At 40.4% G+C, this 24771-nt stretch overlaps 1 protein-coding gene across 1 annotated transcript in view; it reads right to left on the minus strand.

Annotated features, from left to right (window-relative positions):
- Positions 1-8467: 8467 nt before the first annotated feature.
- The window catches only part of klhl10 (kelch-like protein 10), a 32915-nt gene continuing 16611 nt past the window's right edge, over positions 8468-24771 (minus strand). The window contains exons 4-9 of the mRNA XM_071598791.1: positions 24247-24483; positions 21672-21841; positions 20002-20171; positions 17816-17974; positions 13882-14086; positions 8468-8933 (exon numbers count right to left, since the gene is read on the minus strand). Coding sequence (XP_071454892.1) covers positions 8468-8933; positions 13882-14086; positions 17816-17974; positions 20002-20171; positions 21672-21841; positions 24247-24483 — 1407 coding nt within the window. The remainder of the gene's footprint in view (positions 8934-13881; positions 14087-17815; positions 17975-20001; positions 20172-21671; positions 21842-24246; positions 24484-24771) is intronic.

Raw genomic sequence — 24771 nt, forward strand, 5'->3', positions numbered from 1 at the left:
ATTATTCTGGCCATGTTTCTTAATGTTATAGTTAGTAATAACTCAGAAGAAAGAAGAGTGGGTTTAAACTGAGGAGGTGGGCAGAAGAATGCCTTCTTTGCTGCTGATTTTACAAACGAAGTGATGGCTTTTTAGCAACTCTCTGCATCCGTGTTGGTGTTTAGTCGTTGGTTGGTGTTGGTGAAGGGCACGAACACCTTCTCCTACTAGGGTAGCACATCTTATTTAGAAGTTAATGACTGACTTGGGTGGAAAGATTCGGGAGTAAAGGTTAAAGTATATAAGGTATGGGAGAGGAAGGTTATCTGAAGCTGAGGACTGGAGGACAGCAGGAATTGGGTCATAGGACTAACCAGAGGAGAGGACGATATTAAGGATGTCGTCTAAGAAGGACTCTGAGGAGGAGACGTGAGTGGGTTCTCCAGGTGCAGTTACATATACTGAAGTAACCTCGTTGTTGAAAGAGCCTTAGGGTGTTCCCTGCAGGGTTATTATACAGAGTGGCCAAGTCGGAATCTTTTGCGCTTAAGTCTCAGCCTGGTAAGGAGTGGGATTGCAGCAGTTTGTATTTATTATACGGCAGAGTCTTTCTATGAGAATTGATGAGGCACGCAGACCAACTATAAATGAATGTTACCGTTGGAGGTACCCCTCTTTACTCCGATTACTTCGAGATTATCCGTTTTTGGGGTTGTAAGTTGAGAGGAAAAAAGAGACGTTTAACAAGTATCATATCACCACTTTGTCTGATCGTTTCTGTATTGCCGGTATGCCGGAAGAAAGATTTTTTGCTTTCTTTTCTCCGGAGTCAACCAGGTATTTTTGATTGATATTATATGCATGTTGTGATTAGTAGCAGGTGGAACCATTTTTGAGCTTTGGTCTTAATATTCCCTTTTACATACGAGGCGGACTCGGCTTTAGAGTCCAATGCCGCTTGGCGCGGCGACGATTAGGAGGGTTGCGGCGGCGTGCGCAAAAGGGTCTGAGCTCGAGCCTACTAGGAGCCACCGGAGGTGCAGATCTTAGTAGGAGTAGCAAATTATATATATATATATATATATATATATATATATATATATATATATATATATATATATATATATACATATCTTGAAGGAAAGTCTCACGGAAGTGAATGATAATTTAAATAGAGAAGCGAGATAGCGCAAGCGAATAAAAACCCAGAAAAACACATACAAATGAAATTCACTCGTATTCCAAATTTTCGGTGGCCAAATTACCTTCATATAGTAAAATATAGAATTCCATCTTTCCCTATAGGAACGTGGTTTGGCCACCGAAAACTCGGAATACGTGTGAGTTCACAGAAACACAAAGAAAGGAGAAGTAGATATTTGAGCGTCCTTCCTCTGTGCTTCTGTGTGTGTAGATATAAATGATATATATATATATATATATATATATATATATATATATATATACCGGTTATATAATATTTAAATATAAATAAAATTTTGATTAAAACATCTGAGTTTCCTTTCTCTGTGTTTCTGTGTATAAATATTTTAACCAAAATTTATACATATATAGAAGTGTATGTGTGTGTATATACACATGCTCTCTAAGAGTAATTTTAGACGGAAAACCGTAGTGCCAATTTTAATCGGTAGTCCAGGGGGTAGAGCGTTGAACTGCTGACCGGAGGGTCCCGGATTCGATTCCCGGGCAAGGCACTCTGGGCACCTGCAGCTCCACCCAAGCTAAAGTAATTTTTCGGGTACCAGGTCTTCCTGGGAAACCATAACCGGCACAGGGAAAGGAACTGGCCCTCCTACCCTGATGTGTGAATTTCAAACGTCGTCGGGCTTAGTACTGGGTGAACTCTACCATCACCTACCAAACCAACCTTCGGGCTGATTACTGTGTTTATGGTTATTTTTTTTATATCCCCATGGGTTAAAACAATAGCCTATATTATGCATGGAAACCGTGTATTTTAATGGTCATGAATGCCATATACTCAGAATCAACTGATGGTAATTGAGAATGACGCTGAATATTCATTCATTTAGTGTCAGAGCTTGCCAATTTCACCGAGGAGTGCCGTCTTGTAGTAAATCTGTCAAAATGAACCCCGCACTGTCAACCGGAAAGTTACTTCACACTGCAACAAGTATTTGGATAAAACGTATGGCGTGACGTTAACCTACAATAATACTGATTGGAATATTGTCAAATTCCAAAAAACTGTGGGAGATGCCGCAACAGTAAATTTTAACTGAGTCATCTGCTAATATGCACTTCAATGTAACTATATCGGAATTTAAGAGGACGCCCCGATTGTTTAACTGGCTGAAAAAACTCGGACGGTGATCGAGGGATCGGGTATCGAATCCCCGTCAGGGCGAATTATTTTTACACTGTGAAAATGTTGCATTGAGAATATTGTCCATGTTATGTCGACGATACCTTTAATTTTTCAGTTTTTTACCAAAGGCCGCAGCTGGAAGGATTCAATGAAGGAAATGGAGGTCCTCGGCAGAGAAAACAATGACAACATGGTCGTGATACAGTTCGAATAAATTCAAGGGCCAGTGAATAGAAGGAAAAACTCAATGCAGATCATGCCAGAAGTTGAGTGAATATAAATTCATATCTAAATAAGAGGAGAATATCGCAAATGGTAAGCATGCAAATATTTGGCTAGCATGTAGCATCTACTGCAGACGATAATAAACATTATAGAAAACAGACCATTAAAACGGTATTTAAATGTATCTCTTGTAATACAAAGATTAAGTGAATAATACGTTGCTGGAGCTGAGAGCCATATTCGGCACTTTGAATTTTTTTTTACCGAGAAGATCTGAGAGAAAGGTGACTTAAATAAATCAGCTAATTGGAAAATTTACATAAATATCGGTAAATGTATCGGTGATGAATGAGAACATAAACTAATTAATAAAATATTCAGTCGCTTTATGCTAGCATCTGATTGAGGTATTCTTAACTTAAAATTCAAAGTGAATTGACGCAATATGGCTCTAAACCCAGCACACGTAGGCGTTTGAATTCAATTATTGCAGCGATTTCACTTGAATTGGTCGCACCAATAGAGAGGGTGGGTGAGCGTTTTTCCGAAATCCTTTTGAATGCCTCTCGGGGGTAGTGGTGGCGGGGGTCCGCGGAATGTTTTTTTTTCTTTCCTAGCGCGAGGGATTCCGTGGATTTCGCCATCACGGCGAAAAATCGCACTGCAGGCAAACGCCCACGCGGGATCAGAGGCGGGTGAGGAGGATACCGGGGGGAGGGGGGGTCACGAAGACGGGGGTAGGAACCCCCTCCCGTCTTCCCCCTCGTACGAAAAGACTTCTCTCCCACACCCCACCCCGCGCTCTCTGCGTGACGATGGCGGCCCGATCCCTCCTCTCGCTGCTGTGTCCCTGGGCGCCCATGACCCCCCTCCCCCGGAGTAACACCTTTAGGCGTGTTCCCGACCCATCCCCCTTGCGCCATCTCTATCCCACCGCACATTGGTACAATTTCTCTGAAAGCTGAACATTTCATGATACTATCGATGGATTCATTTGAAATGTTGAGTATACAGGTTTCTGCGTTCGCTGAAATCGATTCCGGACTCAAAAGTTTTGCAAATCGTTATTTTTGCATTTTTCATGTGAATTTCGTATTTCTTTGCCTAATTTATCTTGTAGCAAAACATTGGAATTTGTCAAAACATTTTAAACAAGTTTTTATGACATTTATTTCGGGAAATTCTTTCCATTTTCTTACATAAAAATATTATTTATGCAAAATTATAATTATGCCCACGCACTCCTTCCGCACAGACCAGAAGGACAGCATCCGGGCAGAAATAGCCAACATACCTGCTGCTAAGCTCGGAAGGGTCATGGCAAATACTTATTCAGTGTATTGACAATGGGGGCATTTTTACGTACCTGATTACCTACCTGATTTGATTTTCAAAACTGTCAAACAAAACTTTAAACATGAAACTGCATTTAAAAAAACAATAAAAAGATTCTGTTTCATAAAATGGATTTTATTTCGTCTAAAAAAAAATATGCTGCCGCACCCTGTTTAAGGACTCGAAATAACCAGAAACCTCCAATGTCGTCCTCCAAAGATGTCTCTATCGAGTGTTTCCGAAGGATAAATCATCAAAGTTTTCGGTTACATTTACTGGATGCTACTTGTTCTGCCTTTGACCAATCGGTAGTTCTGATTCACCCTCACTGGCTTCAATGAAGTCTATCCTGTGATGTGATTGAACGTCGTCGATTGAAGTCAGGTTTGCCACTTCAAAAGGGCAAAAAGTCGCCAGCCAACCTTTATTTTGGTTAAAAACATTGGCTCCGTTTACCTAGAGGTCAGCCATCACGTTTTGAAATTGTTGAACTGACCTAAAGTCGTTCGCGATAGCAAATTTCGTCCGTCACTTTTCATTTAAATATGTTTCAATGGTCGATGACATTGAACTACAGACCGTCCATAATGACTAATTAGCCGGAGGACGTCCAGCGGCGTAATTCCGTTGACGTCGTCCCTACTCTTGCTTTCGTTTAGCCTTATGGGGGTTTGGGGAACGCGCCGCTAGTGCGAGAGAGAAGGCAAGTCGGATGGGGACGCTGGAGCGCCCCCATCCGACGGACGGGCGCTATTTCTCCCTCTTTGCGGTACCCACCTACAATTGCGGCCGCCGAGCGATCATGTCTCCTGCCGACGAAACCACGACCTCCTCCCTCATTCCATTTATTCTCTCAAGCATTTTGAGGCAGCGTACATGTCCAGCTTATGGTTCCAGAATTTATGATATTGAAAAAGCCAAAATAGTTAAAGTTATCATTCGTACTTTCTTATTCTGTTTTCAAATTATTCAATTTCCTTCTTTCTGGTTTTCTTGTTCTTTTCCTATTAAATGTTCTCATATTTTCTGCAACGGTTTTTGATATCCCTTGTTTAATACAACCCATCTTTCCTCTACAGTTTCCTTTTCCCTTTTCTCTTTCATAAATGTTTCCACTTCCTTTCGGTACTCCATCCGTTTCGTCCCCATTAATAATTCTATACCCCACTTCTCTACCCGTCTTCCAGAATTCGACGCTAAATACCTTTGGTACTAAATTATGATTTGAATTTGCAATAGCCTCCGGAAACTGTGCAAATACATCGTTTTTAAATCTGTACCTAGCCATAATAATGCTCGGACTACCATCTCTTTGAATACCAGGGCGTTTGCCAGGTTTTTTTCATGTCTAATGTGATTTCTAAAATAAGTCTTATTTATTGCTTTCAAATGCCTTTTGAATTAGCCTTTCTCGTAGGAATGTGTTATTTAAAATGTAGTTCACTAAAACGATGTGGATTGCCAATGGCAATGAATCTCGAGTGAGTAAGAGGACACAAATAGATTAAATTGTGAGTGGTGGATGAGACTAAAACGAAAGTGTTTGTTTTAGAAATGCCGTTCGTCAAACACGTCCTATTGATTGTCATGAATACTGGCAAGAGTGGAACAGCTGCTCTTGTTATTGTGGATACAACTTGGAGAAACACTAATCAAATCGGGAAAGTGCAATTAATGGCGAAACGAAACTCATTTTATCAAGGAGAGAAAGAAATCGAATTATCGCCTACGTAAAAAAATGGGGTCTTCGATGCACTTTGTTATTGCACTCAAATTTACTTACCTGCAATTTAATTTGAGTCACTCCATCGGATGAAAAGCGTGTTGTTCGATTATTCGGTTCTCTCAAATAATATGTCTTTAAAATAAGCGGGAATACATTTTTCGGTGACTTGATCATTACTTTAGATTCTTAGGTTCTACGAGAACTAATCCCATTGAAAACCTACATAATTTAGAATTTCATGGCTCATTAAGGTTTCAAATGATGTAGTCGTACTTTTAGAAAAATTCGCAATCGTCTCCTATTTCTGACAATTGCAATCGTCTACTGTGAAGTCAGAACTGATTGGCTTAGAAGGACCAGAGAGAGTATTCCATTTACAAATTTTTAATGCATACTACTATTGAATATTATGAAGATCATACCGCTATGAAATATGATGAAGATTTTATACAATTGTATTTTCCATTGATTGTCTGTAATTCTGCTGTATATCATATATGATGAATATAATACTACTATTTCATATGAAAAAATATAATAAATAGTTGAATTACATGCAATAAAAACATTTCTACTCCATCTTCCACACATGCGGTTTCCCGAGAACATACAGGAAATTGCTCCGCTTCAATTAATTTCAATTGTCCAGACAAATCCTTAACTAGATTGCCAATCGCTTCAATGCTAATCCGCTAGGCTTCCACGCCAATTCATGCATGCACTGAGTCGCTCGCTACCCTGCAACCATGGCAGTTATGAACCCCTGACTTTCTCACCTCGATTAAAGCATAATATGTTTGAGCAAATCCCTTTAAATGGGGTTTTAACTATTATCACCCAACGAAATTACCGAATTAGCAAAAGCTTGTACCTTTATATCACATTTCCTGATCGTGTTAACAGCTTAAATAAAGTAGTATTATCTCCAAAAGTAGAACTTTATCGAATAAAATTGCTTAAAACATGCATCCAAGCGGAAACCTCAGGGTTAGCAGTGACCCGATTTCGGCCATCCCGACGATTGGGGTCATTTCTTGTGTAACCACGTCTATGGGTCACCAGGACGCAGCGGGAGCGTGTGCGCACACTCTCCAGGCGAAATTCTTTACGGCTATCACATCACTCGTTTCGGTGATCCGGGCTTCGTTGTGCGTCGAGACACTGGAGGTGATCAAGGGGAAAGGGAGGGGGCCATGCTGGTTTAATCTGTAACATACGACCCGAGACAACATTCACTTAGAAGACCCGTAATTACTGCATACATCGACCGAGAGTTAAATCATGGTCTTAACTACCTCAGAGTACAAGTAACACCTTAGTAATCAAGCGAAGTTAAACTTTAAAGCAGGGTAAATATGCTAGAGCAGATGGAACAGTTCTGGTATTTGAGAAGTATTTGAAGAAGAATGGCGATAGTGGTTAGGATATTATGAGGACCATGTCGTAGACGAAAGGGATACTTTAACAAGGAGAAGACGCATGGTGACAGGAACGCTAAATAAAAAAGTGAATAAAATGTTGGTAAAAACTTCAATGCAAATCGTAACACCCTATGCCGTGGAAACGAAGTTTTATGGGACGAGGGTAGAAGTAGATTGGAGACTTGTGTGATATGAGGGTGAAAAATACTGGATACGGTAAATTGATCAGAAGGAAAGACTTGACGAGGGCGTTTTGAATATGGTGGAAGAAGAGACCAAGTTGCTTGGGGAAGTCCGGAGAAGAGAGACTAGGCGGGTGGAGGATATATACATTGAGAGATGAAGTGGGATGTGGGATAACGACCGTAAAAGAAACAAGAGAATGCTAGGTAAAAACGGTAGAAGGATGAATAGGGAAGAAACTACGGAGAGTGCGATGGTTTTAAAGAAGATCTGAAGAAATAAATAATATTGGGTAGAGATGAGAACGTTGACGTAACAAGAAGGTAATTCCAATCGTCATTGGGCATGAACTTTAAAAAACTACATTTAATAGAAAGAACAACTAGAATAAAAGAAAACTGCGTTTTATCATTGCCTTACTCAGGGGCGAGAAAATATTGTCATTACGATGAGATATCCTTTTCCGTGGGGGAAAACAAATTTGAGGAATTTGCCACTATTGTAATCTCGTAACACCTATTCGATATAAGATCTTTTTTCTCAGCTGGCAATTAAGAATTATATACATTTCTTAGTCACAACAGAATTTCTTTGAGGGCCAACTAATTCCTGGAGAACGATCCGGTGTCATTTCCACGAGGCAATCAGTATGTTTGTGAAGATTTGTGGGACATCCCTCGGTTGAAAACGATGATCGAAGTTTTGAATAACATTTACGACGCATTGTTTCAACTTTCGAGAAATATTATTCCTCTAATTTAACAGTAATTATTTTTGGCATGGAACAAATGGAAACCTAATTAATTTAGAAATATTCCGCCATTTAATTTTCTCGAAATTCGCGAGGCCCTGATCTTGCATTTTGCGTAATTCGGACGCTCTGTGTCTCCGAAGAGATGAAATACAGCAAATTCAACTCAGAGATGTTTCTTATATGTTGCCCGCGTAGGAAAATAAAAGTAGCACAGTTCACCAAATTTTATTAAACTTTCAGGGGAAATAGGGCTTTTTTAACAAATGATTTCGGACCAAAATAATTTGAATTTGATGATGTGCTGAAGTTATATCAGAATACAACGTTTATCCCCTTGCATTTGGATCGTAAATTTAGATTTTCCGTAATATTTTCCAAAAGAGGATTGACCACCGATTGGAGATCGCAAGGGTGAATCCAACACTAGCATTTTTCTCAATCTATGCTTTCACGTGAAGCCTTCCAGCCAGCCCCGCCCCCGGCTACACCCCCTATTCCTCCAAGTCTTCCTCCGGGTCAAAAGGCTGGCCGTCGTCGTCCTCGAGGTCCTCGGGCTCGAATAGGGCAATCTGCTGCCCGTCCACCCCCACTACGGCCAGCATCATCCCAGGCACCTGGTTTCTCTGGTTCTCGAACAACTGCTGGCGCAACTGCATCAGGGGGAACTGCATGACCCTATCCACCAGCGGTCCTGGACGGAGGTTCACCCCTCGATCAGCTGCGGGCAGCACGATCTGCGGCACCCGGAGACCAGCCCTCACATCCTGGGCCCTGGCCACCAGAGCCGCCGCCTGGGCCTCATCCTCCCGCTGTCTCTCCTGCGCGATCAACTTCAGCCTCTTCTCCTCCACGAGGCGATCTCGGTTCTTATGGATGTAGTCTAAGAGGTTCGGGAGGTCTGTAACCACACACGCCGAGAGTGCCGAACGAATGATATTCATGTCTGCCGCTTCGAACCTTGGTGTCGAACGAGCGGGTCGTCGTAGCGAGGCATCCATCGAGCGAAGGGAGAGAAAGATGGGAGCATGAATAAACGAGGCTTACAAGTCAGTCCAATGGGTCAACTGTGCGAATGGTAGGGATTTTTCAATGGCATTCTTTTCCATTGACGTCCCTAGGTGCACAGAGCAGGTGCCTTTTGCTTGAACGAAAGTCACTAAAACGAGGGAAAAAAGACAAGCTGATCCTGCAGTTTACCTTATATTCATTATCTTATAGTATGACCTCCATCGCAATACGAACAGGGCTCGTAATATATCATTAACATCAATGTAAAAGAGAGCTGCTTCCAATTTATTCAAGAAATTTCACTAGTAATTCAAACTTTGGTCCGAGAATGATCTCCAAATTAGTTCCTTTAATAATCAAAATTAGTCAAAATAAAGCAGCTTTTTGGAAATTTAGTCGGTTTAACAAATTATACCTCGAGTTTAAGCTCAAGATGGCGATATAAAATGTAAGCTACGTAAAACGTATATTAGTCGTAATGGTCATTGAAACGTAAATCCAAAAACTAACACAAAATATGTGGGAGAGCACGTATAACCTTATGTTTTCACGGTGTAAACCTTAGTTTTGTTGCCAAAAAGACAGTGGTTTATTATTCTAATTCTTACGAATATTGCTATAAAAATTATTAAAGCTGTAGAAATATACAGGATAAATCTGTAGGATGACAAATTAACGTTCATGGCATGCTAGAATAATATTTTTAAAGTGGAAATTGGATACAAGCAAACAACAAAATTAATGATATCGCCTGCCATAAAACCGTGCGGATATGTGCTATGCGAAGGTGCGTAGATATCATTTGGCCAAACTTCGCAACGGCCTCTGTTTTTACCAAATTTTACAGTAAATAACTCAGAACTTTTCCAGTGAAGTGGGCCGTGGTAGTCCTGGAGTAAAGCGTTGGACTACTAACAGGAGGGCCCCGGATCAATTCCCGTGTAAGCCTCTCTGGGCACCTGCAGCTACACCCAAGCTATGTGATTTTTCGGTTAGGAAGTGAAACTGGCCCCCCCAACTCTGATTTATGTGAATTTCAGACGCCGTCGGGCTTACTACTGGGTAAACTCTATCATCATTTATCAAACCGACCTTCGGGTTGAGTTGTGTTTTTATGATTTTAGGTTGGGATAGAAGTACATCAATTTAATTACTGGACTTTCAAAAGTCTACAATATCATTCGTCTTGATAAATTTATTCACCGTACTTTGAGACCTAGGGCTAGGGCCTCTCTTGCAGTCCTTTATTTCTCTCTCACGAGTAAACGAAAACAGTTAAGGTCTAAAATTCACTAAAGTCAGTAACCAGTTAGCTCCGCTCATGGTGAAGTTTCCCACCGCGGTAATATACGTCGGTTACCAGTTCCCGGCTTCAATTTTTTGTGCGCAGGTCCACGAACAACCCCGATAAAGGCGGCAGCAGTTGAATGGTAGTGCAAGGAATTGTAAATTAAAAAGTATTGAACGAAATAAAAATTATTAAAATGAGAAAAAACAGTTTATTTCGCTTCCCGCTGATCGAACATCCACCTTGAGCTTGAGTCTACGCTAACCGTGTAACTTTGCCAGATGAAATGGTAATACACGGATGACCATTCCTGGACGAATACTTGAGGCTTACAGTATTTTCTAATCAGCGTATAAATGTTAGTGGTTCAAACAAGGTACTAAGGAAAGTTATAGCAACTGCTTCGCTGACGTTGATCATCAAATTGAGAGATATGAGGATCGGGATGGTGCGGTGACTAACGTACTGGCTTCCCACTGGAGGGGCCTGGATTCGAATCCCGGAGGTGGCAGATATTTTTTTGTGGTATCCCGATCCCTACAAGAGGTGCTTTGTGGAGAGTACTTTGAGTGAGTGCGACGTCCGTAGGATGGGACGTTAAGCTGCGGACCCCTTGGCGCCTTTCGTCAAGAGTAGGCTCATGCCAAAGCGGGATATCTCTCCACCTTCCTTTACTTATTCATCCCTAATGGCGCCAATATTCTTAGCTGTCGGTCGCCTCCCCTAAAACTACTCGATAGATTTAAGACTGATACGTAACCTTAAGCGAGCCGTGTAATTCCAGCATCTTTGGTATTCCCACCATTACTCTTGATACAAAATAGTGCTGTAACCGATGTATCGACGCAAAAAGAACATTTTTTGAGATTTTTAAACACTTGTAACGAAAAATGTAATAAATGATTTTAAATAGACCTAAAGACATCACTTTAAGTATTCGTGTATACCTTGTGTGTGTATGTTTATGTATATATATATATATATATATATATATATATATATATATATATATATACATTTATATATATACATATATATAGATATATATATATATATATATATTATTATTAGGTAATCTACCGGTTAAGGTAAGTTTTTGGATGGACGTAATTACTTATTAAATAATTTGTGGCCCCTAGCAAAACACAACATCCTACTCTACATCAGGTCCCTCTTCAGCTCTGAGTACTTTCTTCCTCCCTTCATCCCGTCCAACATCCCTATCCTTTTCCTTCCCCTTCCTCGCGTGCCTAACATTCTCCCCTCAATTGCAGTCTTCAACATCCCGCTGCCGGTCAATACCCCCTTCAGCCACTTTTCCTGCCTCCATAGGATTGCTCCCAACAAACCCCTCTCTTCGCCCACCATACCAAGTACTTCCTCGTTTGTTTTCTTATGTGTCCATTTCACCTTCTCCATTCTTCTCCAGCCCACAATTCAAAAGCCTCCAGTCTACGTCTATCCTCCTGCTTCAATGACCACGTTTCCGCACCGTACATAGCTACGCTCCATATCAAAGTTTTTACGAGTCTTTTCTTAACATCCTTACTCAAAGTCCACGTCATCAACTCCCTCCTCCTTGTGAAAGCCTCTTTGCCTAGCGCAATTCTTCTCCTTACGTCCCTACTACTTTGACCGTGTTGGTCCAAAACACTACCGAGATACGTAAAGTGTTCTACCTGCTCTAGTTTTTGTCCTCCTATTTTAATGTTGAGCTTGGCCTTTTTCTTTCTAGAAAATCGCATAACCTTTGTTTTATTAATATTGATTCTCATCCCATACCTGTCTCACTAAATTTCCAATTCACTAAGCAATGCTTGCAGCCCCTTGGCTGACTGACAAATTAAAGCTTGGTTATCAGCAAACCTAACTGATTTTACAAATTTTCCGCCCACTTTCATTCCTACCTCCAGTTCTTCCCATGCCTCTGTAATCATTTCCTCTGCATACATGTTGAACAGCAACGGTGATAATGGGCAACCCTGCCTTACACTGCCCAACCGGACTCCCCGTTCCCCACTCGTACCTGAGCAGTCTGAAACATGTACAGGTTTCGGATTAGCCTCTTTTCCCTCCAATCTATTCCTATTTTCTGCAATATACTCATTAGTTTTTCCCAATTCACTCTATCAAAGCTTTTACGAAATCTACGAAACAGGCAAGTAACTCCTGGTTGTATTATATATTCCTCTCGATTAATAATCTCATTACTGCAATGGCATCACGCGTACCCTTCCTAAACCCAAACTGATCATCCTCTAAGTAATCATTTGGCCTACTCTCTATCCTTTTGTTTATGATCCTAAGAACAACTTTAGCTGCGTGGGATATCAAACTAATTGTCCTATAGTCCTCACATGATATAGCCTTTACCTTATATAAATAAATATATATATATATATATATAACACCTTTTGAAAGTCTCATGGACGTGAATAATAATGTATAGCACTTAGCACTAGTGGTCACAGACAAAAACACACAGAAACACACAAAATAGTGAGTCTCTTTTTTGTGAGTTTCTGTCTTTTTGTCTATGTCCACTAGTGCTAAGTGTTATACATTATATAAATAAATATATATATATATATATACATATATATATATATCTAAATATATGTATATGTATATATATATAAATAATATATATGTGTGTGCATTCATTCACATGGAAATAGATATAAGGAAAATGACAGGTTTTCCTCATATATTTCCATATGAATGAATATTTGTTCACCATATGGATTTCACGTTTAAATATATATATATATATATATATATATATATATATATATATATATATGGGTGTGTGTGTGTGTTTGCCATTAACATATACTAATTGTATACGTGAGTATATATATATATATATATATATATATATATATATATATATATATATATATATATGTTGATGACAAAGTTTAAAAACTGACGACAGCTACGTGATAAGACACGCCTTTTTGTTTACTATGAGCACCTATAGCCTAATTGTAGACCAATACTCAACAGCTGTACTGGGTGTGTTCAGCCCTCCGGATCGTAAACAAAAACCTCGTCCAGCTTTGATAAATGGATGTCCTTCAACAACCGGGCACTACAAAGCGTTTGAATATTTTATGCTCTCCTCTTTGCGGTCTGCATGACTTATGTTTTTAAACATCAATCCCGATTACAATTTCCCACAAATTAGATACATACAACCATTTTCGTCAAGCATGCTCAAACGAAGCAAGAAGAAACGCTAGTGATATATTTCCGTGATGTCATCCGCTGCACATTCGTCGTACTGGATGGTGTCTGGTAAATAATACTACCAATAACGTAATATTATCAACAAGTAACACAAGTATATTCATGTCGTTAATCAAAAAAAGTTGAACTCGTCGAATTTTGATGGTGCGCTTCACATTCAAAATATCCCATGCTCCACATTTGTCGAGTTTAGCGAAGAGGCAACTCGGCCTAAAGGACAGCCTTCGTCTCCGAACCCCTCTGCGGACCCCCCTCTTCGAAGTGTGGCCATTGGCCAAAGGCCTATCGCTCTTTCCGGTGATAGCGACCACCTAGAATGGCTGGGGAAGCGAGTGGGAGTAAAGACGACTGCCTCACCACTCATTGGCTCCCTCGTCGAAGCACTCCACGTGGTCGATGGTAGTGAACCCGTTGAAACCTCCGATGGCGAAGATGAGGTCATCGATCACCTCGATGGCGAAGTTGCTGCGCGGATGGTACATGTCAGGAATCGGCGTCCACTGATTGGTGCTCGGGTTGTACCGCTCCGCACTGGACATCCGCGAGATGCCGTTGAAACCGCCTGGGAAGGGGGGCAAGGGTTTGAAGGTCAATCATCTCAATGTCCGCGACAGCACTTACCTCGTTTTCAATTTTCATTGGGTTTATCAATAAAGGCAGCATTTTTAGGCATTCCGGATAACTTTTGCTTTTAATTAAGCATTGAAATATATTAATGACCCCGTTTAGTGAAGGGTGAAAACTATTCTTGAGCCAGTGAAAATTTAATCGGAATACTTAACTTTGGAAATGTTAACATTTTGCCACTCGTATCTGAAATCAACTTCCCGCTAGGTCCAAATAATAATAATTCGGTTTTATTCGTGCGAGATTAGGCCCTTCTTCCAACCAACCCATACAAATGATGGCCTTCTTGAACATAAGGTTTACATACAACATTTGAAGGAAGTAATATTGCCCAAAATGTTACATTATTTTAAGTATTAAGGACCTTTAGATATATTTCATAAATGGAAATATTTCTTTTTTTTGTCAAGTAATATCTTTTCGTAACTGCCACTCTTTCGTGCACAGTGAATGACCTCGTACTGTGCACATACCCCCTGCGACGCACAAATCTGGTCACACACACGTGGAATGAAACCAGCCCTCTGCCCCGCACTCATACCTACAGTCGAATGCATAGTAAAACGCAGACTTGAATGTAAGTATTTACAACAAAGTTCAATGGCACTCGTATATCTTAAACCATCTTTTCCTCCCTTGTTTGAATTTATCGCGACAGCCGTCTTTCATCCCCTGGTATACCTAGAACTTCGTCCTTGGTGGTTCTATTCTTTCATTTTATTTGTTCCATTCTTTTGCACACTTAAAATTCAAAATCTTTCAATCTACGCTTCTCTTCTTGTCCTAAGCGACCAGTTTTCTGAGCCAAAGTACACTCGACATTAGAGCTTTCACTAGTCTTCTCTAAATATCTTAACTTAAGGCGCCTCTAAATAACGCCAGCATTTTCGGGAGCAAAATCCGTAAATTTCACGAAGAAAGAAAATTTTGAAAGTGATACCGCCGTTTCCCAGGTATATTCTTAAAAACATGAAGGCTGTTTTAGTACTTTTAAGGTCATATTATTATTATTTGCTTAAAATCATGTTATATCGATTCTTTAAGACCATGTTTCTCTTCTTTCATGGTCAAAATTAATAACTCTTGTAGAAGACCTTAATTTGAGCACGGAGTTACAGGTGTACTAATTGACTTGCGCGCCTCCCTCCTTGCATATATACCCATCTCCAAAGACGCAAAAGGTTGAAAAAGTGAAATACTTTCCTGGAAACTAACGTGTCTGACTTCATGAATGAATAAATGTCGTCATGCAGTAACTTCTACATTGAAAGAGAAAAAAAGAACAGAAGAATTAGCTCCAAAAATATGGAGACAAAAAAATGCAAGGGCGTATTTGCAATGCCATGTGTATTAAATTTCATTCAAGGTAGATATGTCCCACCTTCAAAAACAAGACTAAAGCATTCTAATTCTGAGGCTATGAGAAATCGGCCTTTATGGTATATAAATAATATTCTTTTGTTAATCAATATAAATATTCGGTCAGTGACAATATTCCCCAATAATTAATTTAAAAATCGCAGATAAAATGAAGGTCTCACAATGTGTAAATTAACGCGCGGAAGGTACCACGGGGAAAAACTGTCTGTTCATTTGTGAAATAAATTCATTAACCAAACGATAGTAACTTGTAACAAGTGTTTATGATTCCCTAAACTTTTAAAAATAACGTAACATTAAACTAGTTGATTAAATTTTCAATTTAATCTGTTTTTTAATGATTATTTACCTCCAGAGGTGGTGAAAACTCCACTATACATATATGTGGCCCAATTTTATACCAAAACAAAAAATGTGTTCACCTTTTTTTCATTCATTCGTTCATTTCATTTGCCAAAATAATAATTTTCATTGGTTGAAAATGCAAATAATCAATAGGCAAAGAATTCTGCTACTCTCCTCTTCCTATATTTTCATGTGCATTAAGTTACCAATTGCAAGTTGTGTGTTGAAAGTAATTAGCATTGCATCATATAAGTATTTTCATTTCTTACCGTAGGATAAATTCAAGCGTCGTGATAATATTTTTTCGGATTGAACTCAAATTGATCTACAGGGATCAACAAGGATTCAAAATTACGTTCAATATATTATACATTGAGAGGGTAAACCCATAAAATAATATTGCTTACGACCACAAAGGTAGAGACAAGTTTACAGTAATCCAATCATGGAATCCCATTCATTTTCTCATGAAATCTCTTTTGAAAAGCCAAATTTATAATTGGAGCGCAATTTTTTAAACCGCATTTCAGATTATGAATAAAAAAGTCAAGTAAGGTATTCTCTAAGAATCTCTAAGCTAATTTAATGAAATCAATAAACTTTTCTAATTTTTTTGTTGAAAGTCCATCTGTTGAGGAAATTCTGGTTGGCTACCCTATTGACTAAATCTTAAATGGGTTCTCTCAGTCTTTGGAATTATTACTCTAAGACTACACACTAATGGCTGGATTAAAAAATGCCAATTCCATTCAATTAGCCCATACGAATCCGGTGGACATTTTTCCTTAGAGTGGGCATCATTGTCATTCAGCTCTGTTTTAGTTGGATCACCTCCTCTATTTTCTGGCAGTATATAAATAATTTTCAAATATTTAAAAATCGACAAGTACTCTTTTCTCAGTTTAAATTATTATTTCTACATGATCCACCGCCAACAAACATCCAAGGGCACTCTATTCTCGCCGAGTTTGCTCCAAAATGATAATATTTTCTTCGTCTTTGACTGACATTCGAACACAAGTGTCGAAATGAGAATTTTTCGTTTCTTTCTAAATAATTAATCCGAGCTCTTAAAATAACGTTTTAAGCACTCGCATTTCTGTTCTGAACTCAATGCGTTCTCTTGCTTAATTCTTTCTCGAGATTCTACTTTCCAAGTAAGTTTTCAAGATGAATTCTTCCGGGAATTTCCTCCGGGTTTATAAATCTTTAGGACTGAATATAAATGAAGATGATGGACGATTCGTCCGTTGAAACGTCGGAAGCAACGCAGAACATAAACCGCTGGGAATCCCGAGAAAAAATCATCATGAGCATACGCCAGAAAAACATCAAATCCTTCTTTAAGTTCTGTAAGACTTAACCGGCCCAGATGGCGGCGGGGTAGCGTCCTTGTCTGCCATCCCTAGAATCGCGTGTCCGATTCCCACTTGGTTGGGATTTCCTCCACCTAGGGTTTGGGTGTTTGTGATTGTGTCTAATGTTATCATTGTAACTAATTCGATGTAAAGGTCAAATAGTTTTTCGGACTGTTTTCGGACTAATCCCGAATAAATAAATAAAAACTCTCAAATCAAAATTTGTTGACGATAATAGTATATTTGCTTGTTGCATTTAGATAACAATAAAATTGAACGCTTCGACGACTAAATAAGAATGTGCCTTTGCTATTTCAATTATCAATCTTTAGGTTCATCCCCGATACCGCGTCGCCATAATTAGTGCCCTAAGCGATGAGTGTACACGACGTCACAATCCCCAAGGGTACGCCATGTTCCCTGTCCTCAACTCCTCACGTCCTCCGAGATTGTAAGGACGCTGACCATGAGCGCGTGACACAAATCTCTCACGTGAGAACGTTCAGTGACATGAGGGAGTATCCTATACATGACGGGATGTCATAAAAAGGGTAGCATGGGCATGCTGATGGTCCACCTACCAACAACGTAGATGCTGCCGTGGAACGCGATGCAAGAGACACCACTTCGCCTGGACCTCATGGGCGTCAGAAGCGTCCACTGGTTGACAACCGGATCGTATAGCTCCACCGAGTTCAGGCATTCCTGACCATTGAAGCCACCCGTGATGTATATCTTGCCTGAAATGGGGTGAAAACGTCATCATTATTTGCCTTTCAGTTTTGGACGACACTAAACAACTAGAAATTATTGTGCGTATTACGGGTGCGGCTTACAATTCCCTTCCGGTGATTCCATCTTCATTTCTTTATACTTCCTACGAGGCTTCACCCCGCCTAAAAAAGCCAATCCTCGTCCCCTCTTACTTACCATTCGCAATCGCTTTGACGTCACGACCTTCGACGTCCCGCTACCTCAATTCCTCATTTTAACCTATCTCCCACTATCTTCTCTCATCTCCTTTGTCCAATTCTTCTGCCTCTTTAGATTTCACTCAGAAACTTAATCGTTTTCCCACCATAGTTAAAAGTTCGGCAACAGTTTTCCTCTGGGTAAAACTATCTCAATTCTTCTCCATGTCCAACATTCAAGTCTCCAATCTACGCTCAATTATCCCGCCTCATACCAATTTCTGAAAACGTACGATTCTACTATCCATATTATAATCTTTATAAATCTTTTTGATTAGCGTAACTACCACCAATCCCCTTCATGGTGCTAATTCTTATTCTTTGGCCAAGGTTATTATTCTCCTGCCAGTGTCCCAACGAATGCTCCCATTTCCTTCTAAATATATCCAAAAACTGTAAATCTTTCCATTTACTCTGGCTTATTTCCTCTCATGCTATTTTTTATCCGAACTTTTCCACTTGAAAAAATAAGCAACGTAAGCAATGATCTATGAAGGACCCAGAAACTCAAACTCACAAAACTGAAAGCAATAAAATTAAAGAGATTAAGTTTTGAACACACAGATTTAAGCTGGTATCACCCCCTGTCACACACGCTAGCGGTGGCTGGCAGGGTTCAATGTAAATAAAAAAATAAAGCCGTGGACCACGGTGCGTAGGCAATGGGTGTTTACGACGCACTCCAACAATAAGGATATTGAGAGAAGAAGAAACTTTCATCTTCAACATCAACGAAGCGATAAGAGACCATAGATTAGCACAAGATTTGTCCCTAGGTGTTCACATGGGTGATTCGCAGAAGCCGCTGATGACATAAAATTTACACAATATGTACATTTTATACCTATATTGAATATATCAGCTCTTCGGAAAACAGCAGTCTTAGCATATTTTTACTGCATCCAGTTTCACATCCACTTAAAATCTCCCACAATCCTTCATTATCCGAACTCTACTCAATATGACTTCCCACGCCCAATCGTTCGACAACTTTTTCGGTGATTGAAACCCTCCCCGAATCCGCTGGCAGCATAGAGGTGAGAACACGCGAGTTGACCACGTGCCGGTGCCTAGGCCTTTCAAACCTCCCAGGCTTAACATCGTCCACCAAAACTAAACAGCCCCATCCCCTCACATATATTTTATTACATTCGTGATTTTTTACGGTTGCCTCTTCTCGCCTAGCTAGGGGTCGAAAAATTTGGTAAGTTATGCTTAGTTTTTTTCTATGTGCGTATTTTTTTCCTATTTCGTCTTTATATATCCCCAAGGAATTTTGTGAAGCGCCTATATATTTTTTCTAATATCTCTTTGAACAAAAAATACTATCAAATGAATAAAGTACATGTATATTTAACTCTGAAGTGATATTTTTTATGCTTTCAGTTAAACAATCGAGAGGTTTGCCACTACGGGAGGAAGGAAGGTGAGGTAGTCTTATAAGAAGTATTAACCTTTCAGCGCATAAGAATACAAAAAACTACATCGAGATGAAGCAAGATCTGCTTGGGCACATCAGTAGAGTGCCTCGTCGGACCTACCAAACACCGGAAGAAAACGCGCAGATGGGGTCGAGCCACTGCCGCCAAACGCCTGTGCTCAAAGCCGCCCGTTGACTATAAACGTTCCAGAAGCCTGGCCAATGCCCACTCACGCATTCAAACATGCTCCTGTATGCTGAGCAATAGACTGTGGATTGCCTCTGTGGACTGACGTCGACGGGCAGTGGGTGGGGCAATTCCCATCAAATCGAAGACAAGAATCGGAAATAGTAATTCCTTTCCTTCTCCACTCACCGTTGAGCGCCGTGGCGCTGGCGTCGGAGCGCTGCATGTGCATGGGCGCGATGAGCGTCCACTGGTTCTCGCGGTGGTTGTAGCGCTCGGCACTGTTCTGCCGGTGGTGACCATCGTAGCCTCCCAGGGCGTAGATGACGTCATCCAGAATGGCCACGCTCACGTAACATCTGCAATGCGGGCAAGAGAAAGGGACACGAAGAAAATTGAAACTTTTTACAAATATTTAGAGTTCAATTAACTCTCAATATTGTTTAATAAATATAATTTAATTTAATCCAATCTATATATTAAACCCAAAATCATTAAACCTACTTTTGCTGCCTTGTAGCATGTTCAAGTATGTTTCGGGGACTTACAGAGTAAGATGTTTGTAGGTATGTTCCCGTCACGTCGGTGGCTGGTAGGGTACTATGTATGTATGTTCGCGACTTCACCGAAAGAGGTACATACTTATAGATGTCAGGAGAACTGTATCAATACCAGTACTGATAAGTTATTTATAATATGGATCAATAAATTTTCCAGTTGTCAAAGAAGTTTTTACTTCGTAAAATAATTTTTGGTACGATAACTGCAAGCCCGTGATTACGTGATCACTTTTTATGCCCCCAGTTTAGTTTCAAACGAAATCAAAAGTTAAAATGGACTTTGGACAATATTAGGTAAACATGAGAATGCGGCGACAGGAGGATAGTGTCATTGAAGCTGATGTGATACGAGGACGACAGGTATACTACAGGTATTCGTACTACAGGTATTTGCATTCATTGCGTCGGCCAACACAATGGATGCAAAGACTGATTTGAAGCTGACAGCGAACTGGAGGTCTAGCCGAAGCGATGGCTTAAAATACATGTTTATACGTCAAAACAACAACATTTATATAACTTGTTTTGCCTCCTGTGAGGATAGTCTAAGGGGGCGGTTCACAACATGCGGCCAATGTGCAGCCAACCACCGTTTTATACGGCGTGCGATCGCTAAGGCAGATCAATTTCAGTTAAACCACAGCTAAAATTTTCCATTATAACGAATATTTATCATTTAAATTGGTGACCTACTAATGCTCCATGACTAGTAGTGCAATAAAACAACCGATCTGCCAGAATTATATCTGTGTGCTTCGATACTTTTCTGATCTAATGCTTCCTGGGACAATATCTGTCCTGGGGCTCGGTAATAAACAAAGGTTGCACATTACTGGTCGACAAGTCAATTATTTCCCTTCAAAACATTAGTACAATGGCTGACTCTCTCGTGGCTCGAAGAAAATATTGTTTGCTGAGCATAAGAATAATTTTTATGCTTAAAGATATATTTTCCTTTTCATTTTCTCTCGCCATCGTCCTACGGTAGGAGAGGAAATATCAATAAAATTAGAGAGATTAAGTCTATAAGAGATAGATTTAAGATGTTATTTTCTCCATGGACGATAAGGGATCAGAATAACAATGTCCGACAGCAATGGGGTCATATGTATTCCCCACCTGCCACAAACCTTAGCGGTGGCTTGCAGGGTACATAATAAATAAACAAATAAGAATAAAGCGCTCGTGTCTGTTAAATGTCGGCCGCAGGGTCGGATCCAGATCGGAATGATTGCGAGGGAAGTGAACGGGACAGAAATGTTGGCGCCTCGACGCTTGGCGCTACTAACGTTGGCCTACCTCCGTCCGTTCATGGGCGCCACCTCCCTCCACGCCTTCGCCACGGCATCGAAACAGCGGCAGGAGTTGAAATACTCAAGGCCGTCGAACCCGCCGACGACGTAGATTTGGTGGGCCAGGACGGCGGTGCCGTGGTACGCGCGTGGTCCTGACGGGTCCGCCTCTTCCACCTGCCTCGGCGAGAGAAGATATTTTATTTCCGACTGCAATTTTAGGAGACTGCCATTTATACCACATACGTACAGTAACTTTGGCGTGATCACATGCTGACGTTCACTTGAAAGAGCGTTTTAAGTAAAAATGTTTTTGTCTTGGGATTCGAACCCGGTTCCATCAAGTTCAGCCAAGTTCCAGTTAGGCTAACACTACCGCTGGAAACTCAAAAGGGTGGAGGAGAACTTGGCAGCTTAACCTCATGAAGCACAAAGTCAAAAGTCGTGGAATCTGTGTTTTAGTCCTGCTCTAGGCAAATGAAATTATCACCTCGAATGTGTTCTGTATTAGTGACTTGACTTTGAAAAAATCTCTTGGTAATGTTTCACGTTTCCATTACAATACTCGTACACCGACCGGTTCCCATCAACAATCACGGAATTTCCATGAGGTCCGACTTTTTAAGTGGTTTGACCACGGCAAGAGGTCAAAACTACTAACAATAATACGATTGTACGTAATTGCATATTATTTCCTTAAAAGTTGCAATATTTTTTTAAGTTTTCTTTTAGTATGCGACGATTCAACCAATTATTTTTGGCTACAATCACCTTAGTTATTCATATTGTACCCTTTAGTCTTTTCTCTCCTCTCACCAGTGTTGAGCTATCGACAGTTTCACGCAAGAGAAGTACTGTAGATAAGCATACTACCTTGATCAAAAAGTTCCCGGAATAACCACCGTGTGGCGCTCCCATCGTTCCGATTTGAGTTCTGTTTTTTTTTGTTAAATTGGTACATCTGTTGTTGATATTCCCTTTAAATCTTAGTGTCATAACTTGACATTTGCAAAAGTTACGTAGCCAAGAGTACATCTATCTCTGTGTGTGTTGGCGATTTTTTACAATTGCAGAAATGGATTTAAATTTGCAACAACGAACTTGTATTAAATTTTGCATAAAAAACGGATTTAGTGGCGCACGGACGTTGGAAATGTTGGAAAAGTGTTTCGGCAACGATTCTCTAAAAAAAACGGTCGTTTACCAGTGGCACGAGCGGTCCAGAAGTGGTCGTGAGTCAATCGAAGATGATGAACGCAGTGGCAGACCGTCGACATCGAAAGTCGGTGAAAAAATTGATAAAGTAAAAGAAATGTTGGTCAATAACCGCAAATTAACCATCAGAGAAATAGCGGAGGACTTGAACATTGCCTATGGATCCGCCCAAGACATTGTGGTTAATGATTTGGGTTTCCGTCGTGTAGCAGCTAAGTTGGTGCCAAAAGACCTCAATTTCATGCAAAAAAGAGACCGTGTTGACGTCGCAAAAGACATGATTTGCGAGGCTGAATCCGATCCCACATTCATCAAAAGGATCATTACTGGAGACGAGACGTGGGTTTATGAGTACGACACGCAATCCAGACATCAGGCAAGTGAATGGCGTTCACCAAATGAGCCGAGACCAAAAAAACCACGTCGTTTTCAGTCAAAAAAGAAGGCAATGCTGACGGTTTTCATGGATTACAACGGTGTAGTGCATCATGAATTTTTGCCAGAAGGCCAGACAGTAAACAAAGAGTATTATTTGGGCGTTATGAGACGTTTGCGTGAAGCAATTCGCCGAAAGAGACCAGAAATGTGGGCAGAAAACTCGTGGATTTTGCACCATGATAACGCACCGTCGCACAGTGCTATCATTATTCGTAATTTTTTGACGAAAAATGCAACTAATACCATCCAACAGCCACGTAGTATACGATGTTTTCCAAAATAAGAGCGAGGCTTATACATTGTTAAAAACTTATGACATCTTATATTAGCCTACGTCATCTTACATTGACAACCCCACAAAAGGAACAGTCATAGTGACATTTTGCTCACTATTTATAGTATTTTATTATATATATATATATATATATATATATATATATATATATATATATATATAATTCTAATACTATTAGATCACTATTCAGGGAATGTGACATAAAAACATTATTAGGATTATAGATCACCATACTAATCAACCTAAAGTTTTACTTTAAAGATGACGATAGAGATTATATAGTTCTTGAGGATAGATGAGGATAAATCCCTGTGCCAAATGAAATTGAAACTCACACATCATGATGGGGGACCAGTTTCTTTCCCTCTGGTAGGAATATCTGGTTGCAAAAAAACCACACCGCTCGTGTGAAAATGAGATTGCCTGGAATTCTGCGAGAATCTAGCCTGAGCCCTCCGGTCAGAGGCCCAGTGCTTTACCAATGGACTACGACGAGTAGAGGTAGAGCGCTTGACTGAGTGGTGGACTACCATCTTCAGTCAACCTTATATGCACATATACGAGTAATTAACACCAACAAAATATATATACGTATATATAAGTATCTACGCACACATACACAACCCACCCGTACCTTGATCCATCGGTCAGCCCTCGTGTCGTAGGACTCGATGCAGTTGGTGGGCGATCCTCCGGACCAGCCCCCGATGGCAAACAGGATATCGTGGGGAACCCTGGGCCGGGCAAGCGCCGGCGTGATGAAGCAGGAGCCCTTCTGTTGGATCATCTCAAGGTCATAGAGGAAGCGAAGCGTGTCAATGATTATTGGGCGACAGGCGTCGTTGCCCACCACGTACTCGTGGTCCTTCACCTGGTGGTGCAACAATGGAAAAGGTTATTTAGCCTTCGGACTAATATGTCTCCTCAAAAATACCGTAAAAAAACATTAAGACCTTATAGTAGTAGTAGTAGTTTTTAGGGGAGGCGACCGACAGCTGAGGTAATTTGCGCCATAAGGGATGTACAGGAAAGGATGAAGGGTGGAGAGAAACCCGGCGTCGGCATCAGCCTACTCTTTACGAAAGGCGCCAAGGGGTCCGCAGTTTAACGTCCCATGCGATGGACGGCGTACTCACTTAAAGTGCCCTCCACAAAGTAC

The sequence above is a fragment of the Hetaerina americana genome, unplaced genomic scaffold (genome assembly GCF_022747635.1).
Source record: "Hetaerina americana unplaced genomic scaffold, ioHetAmer1.1.p SCAF_10, whole genome shotgun sequence".
NCBI lineage: Eukaryota > Metazoa > Arthropoda > Insecta > Odonata > Calopterygidae > Hetaerina > Hetaerina americana.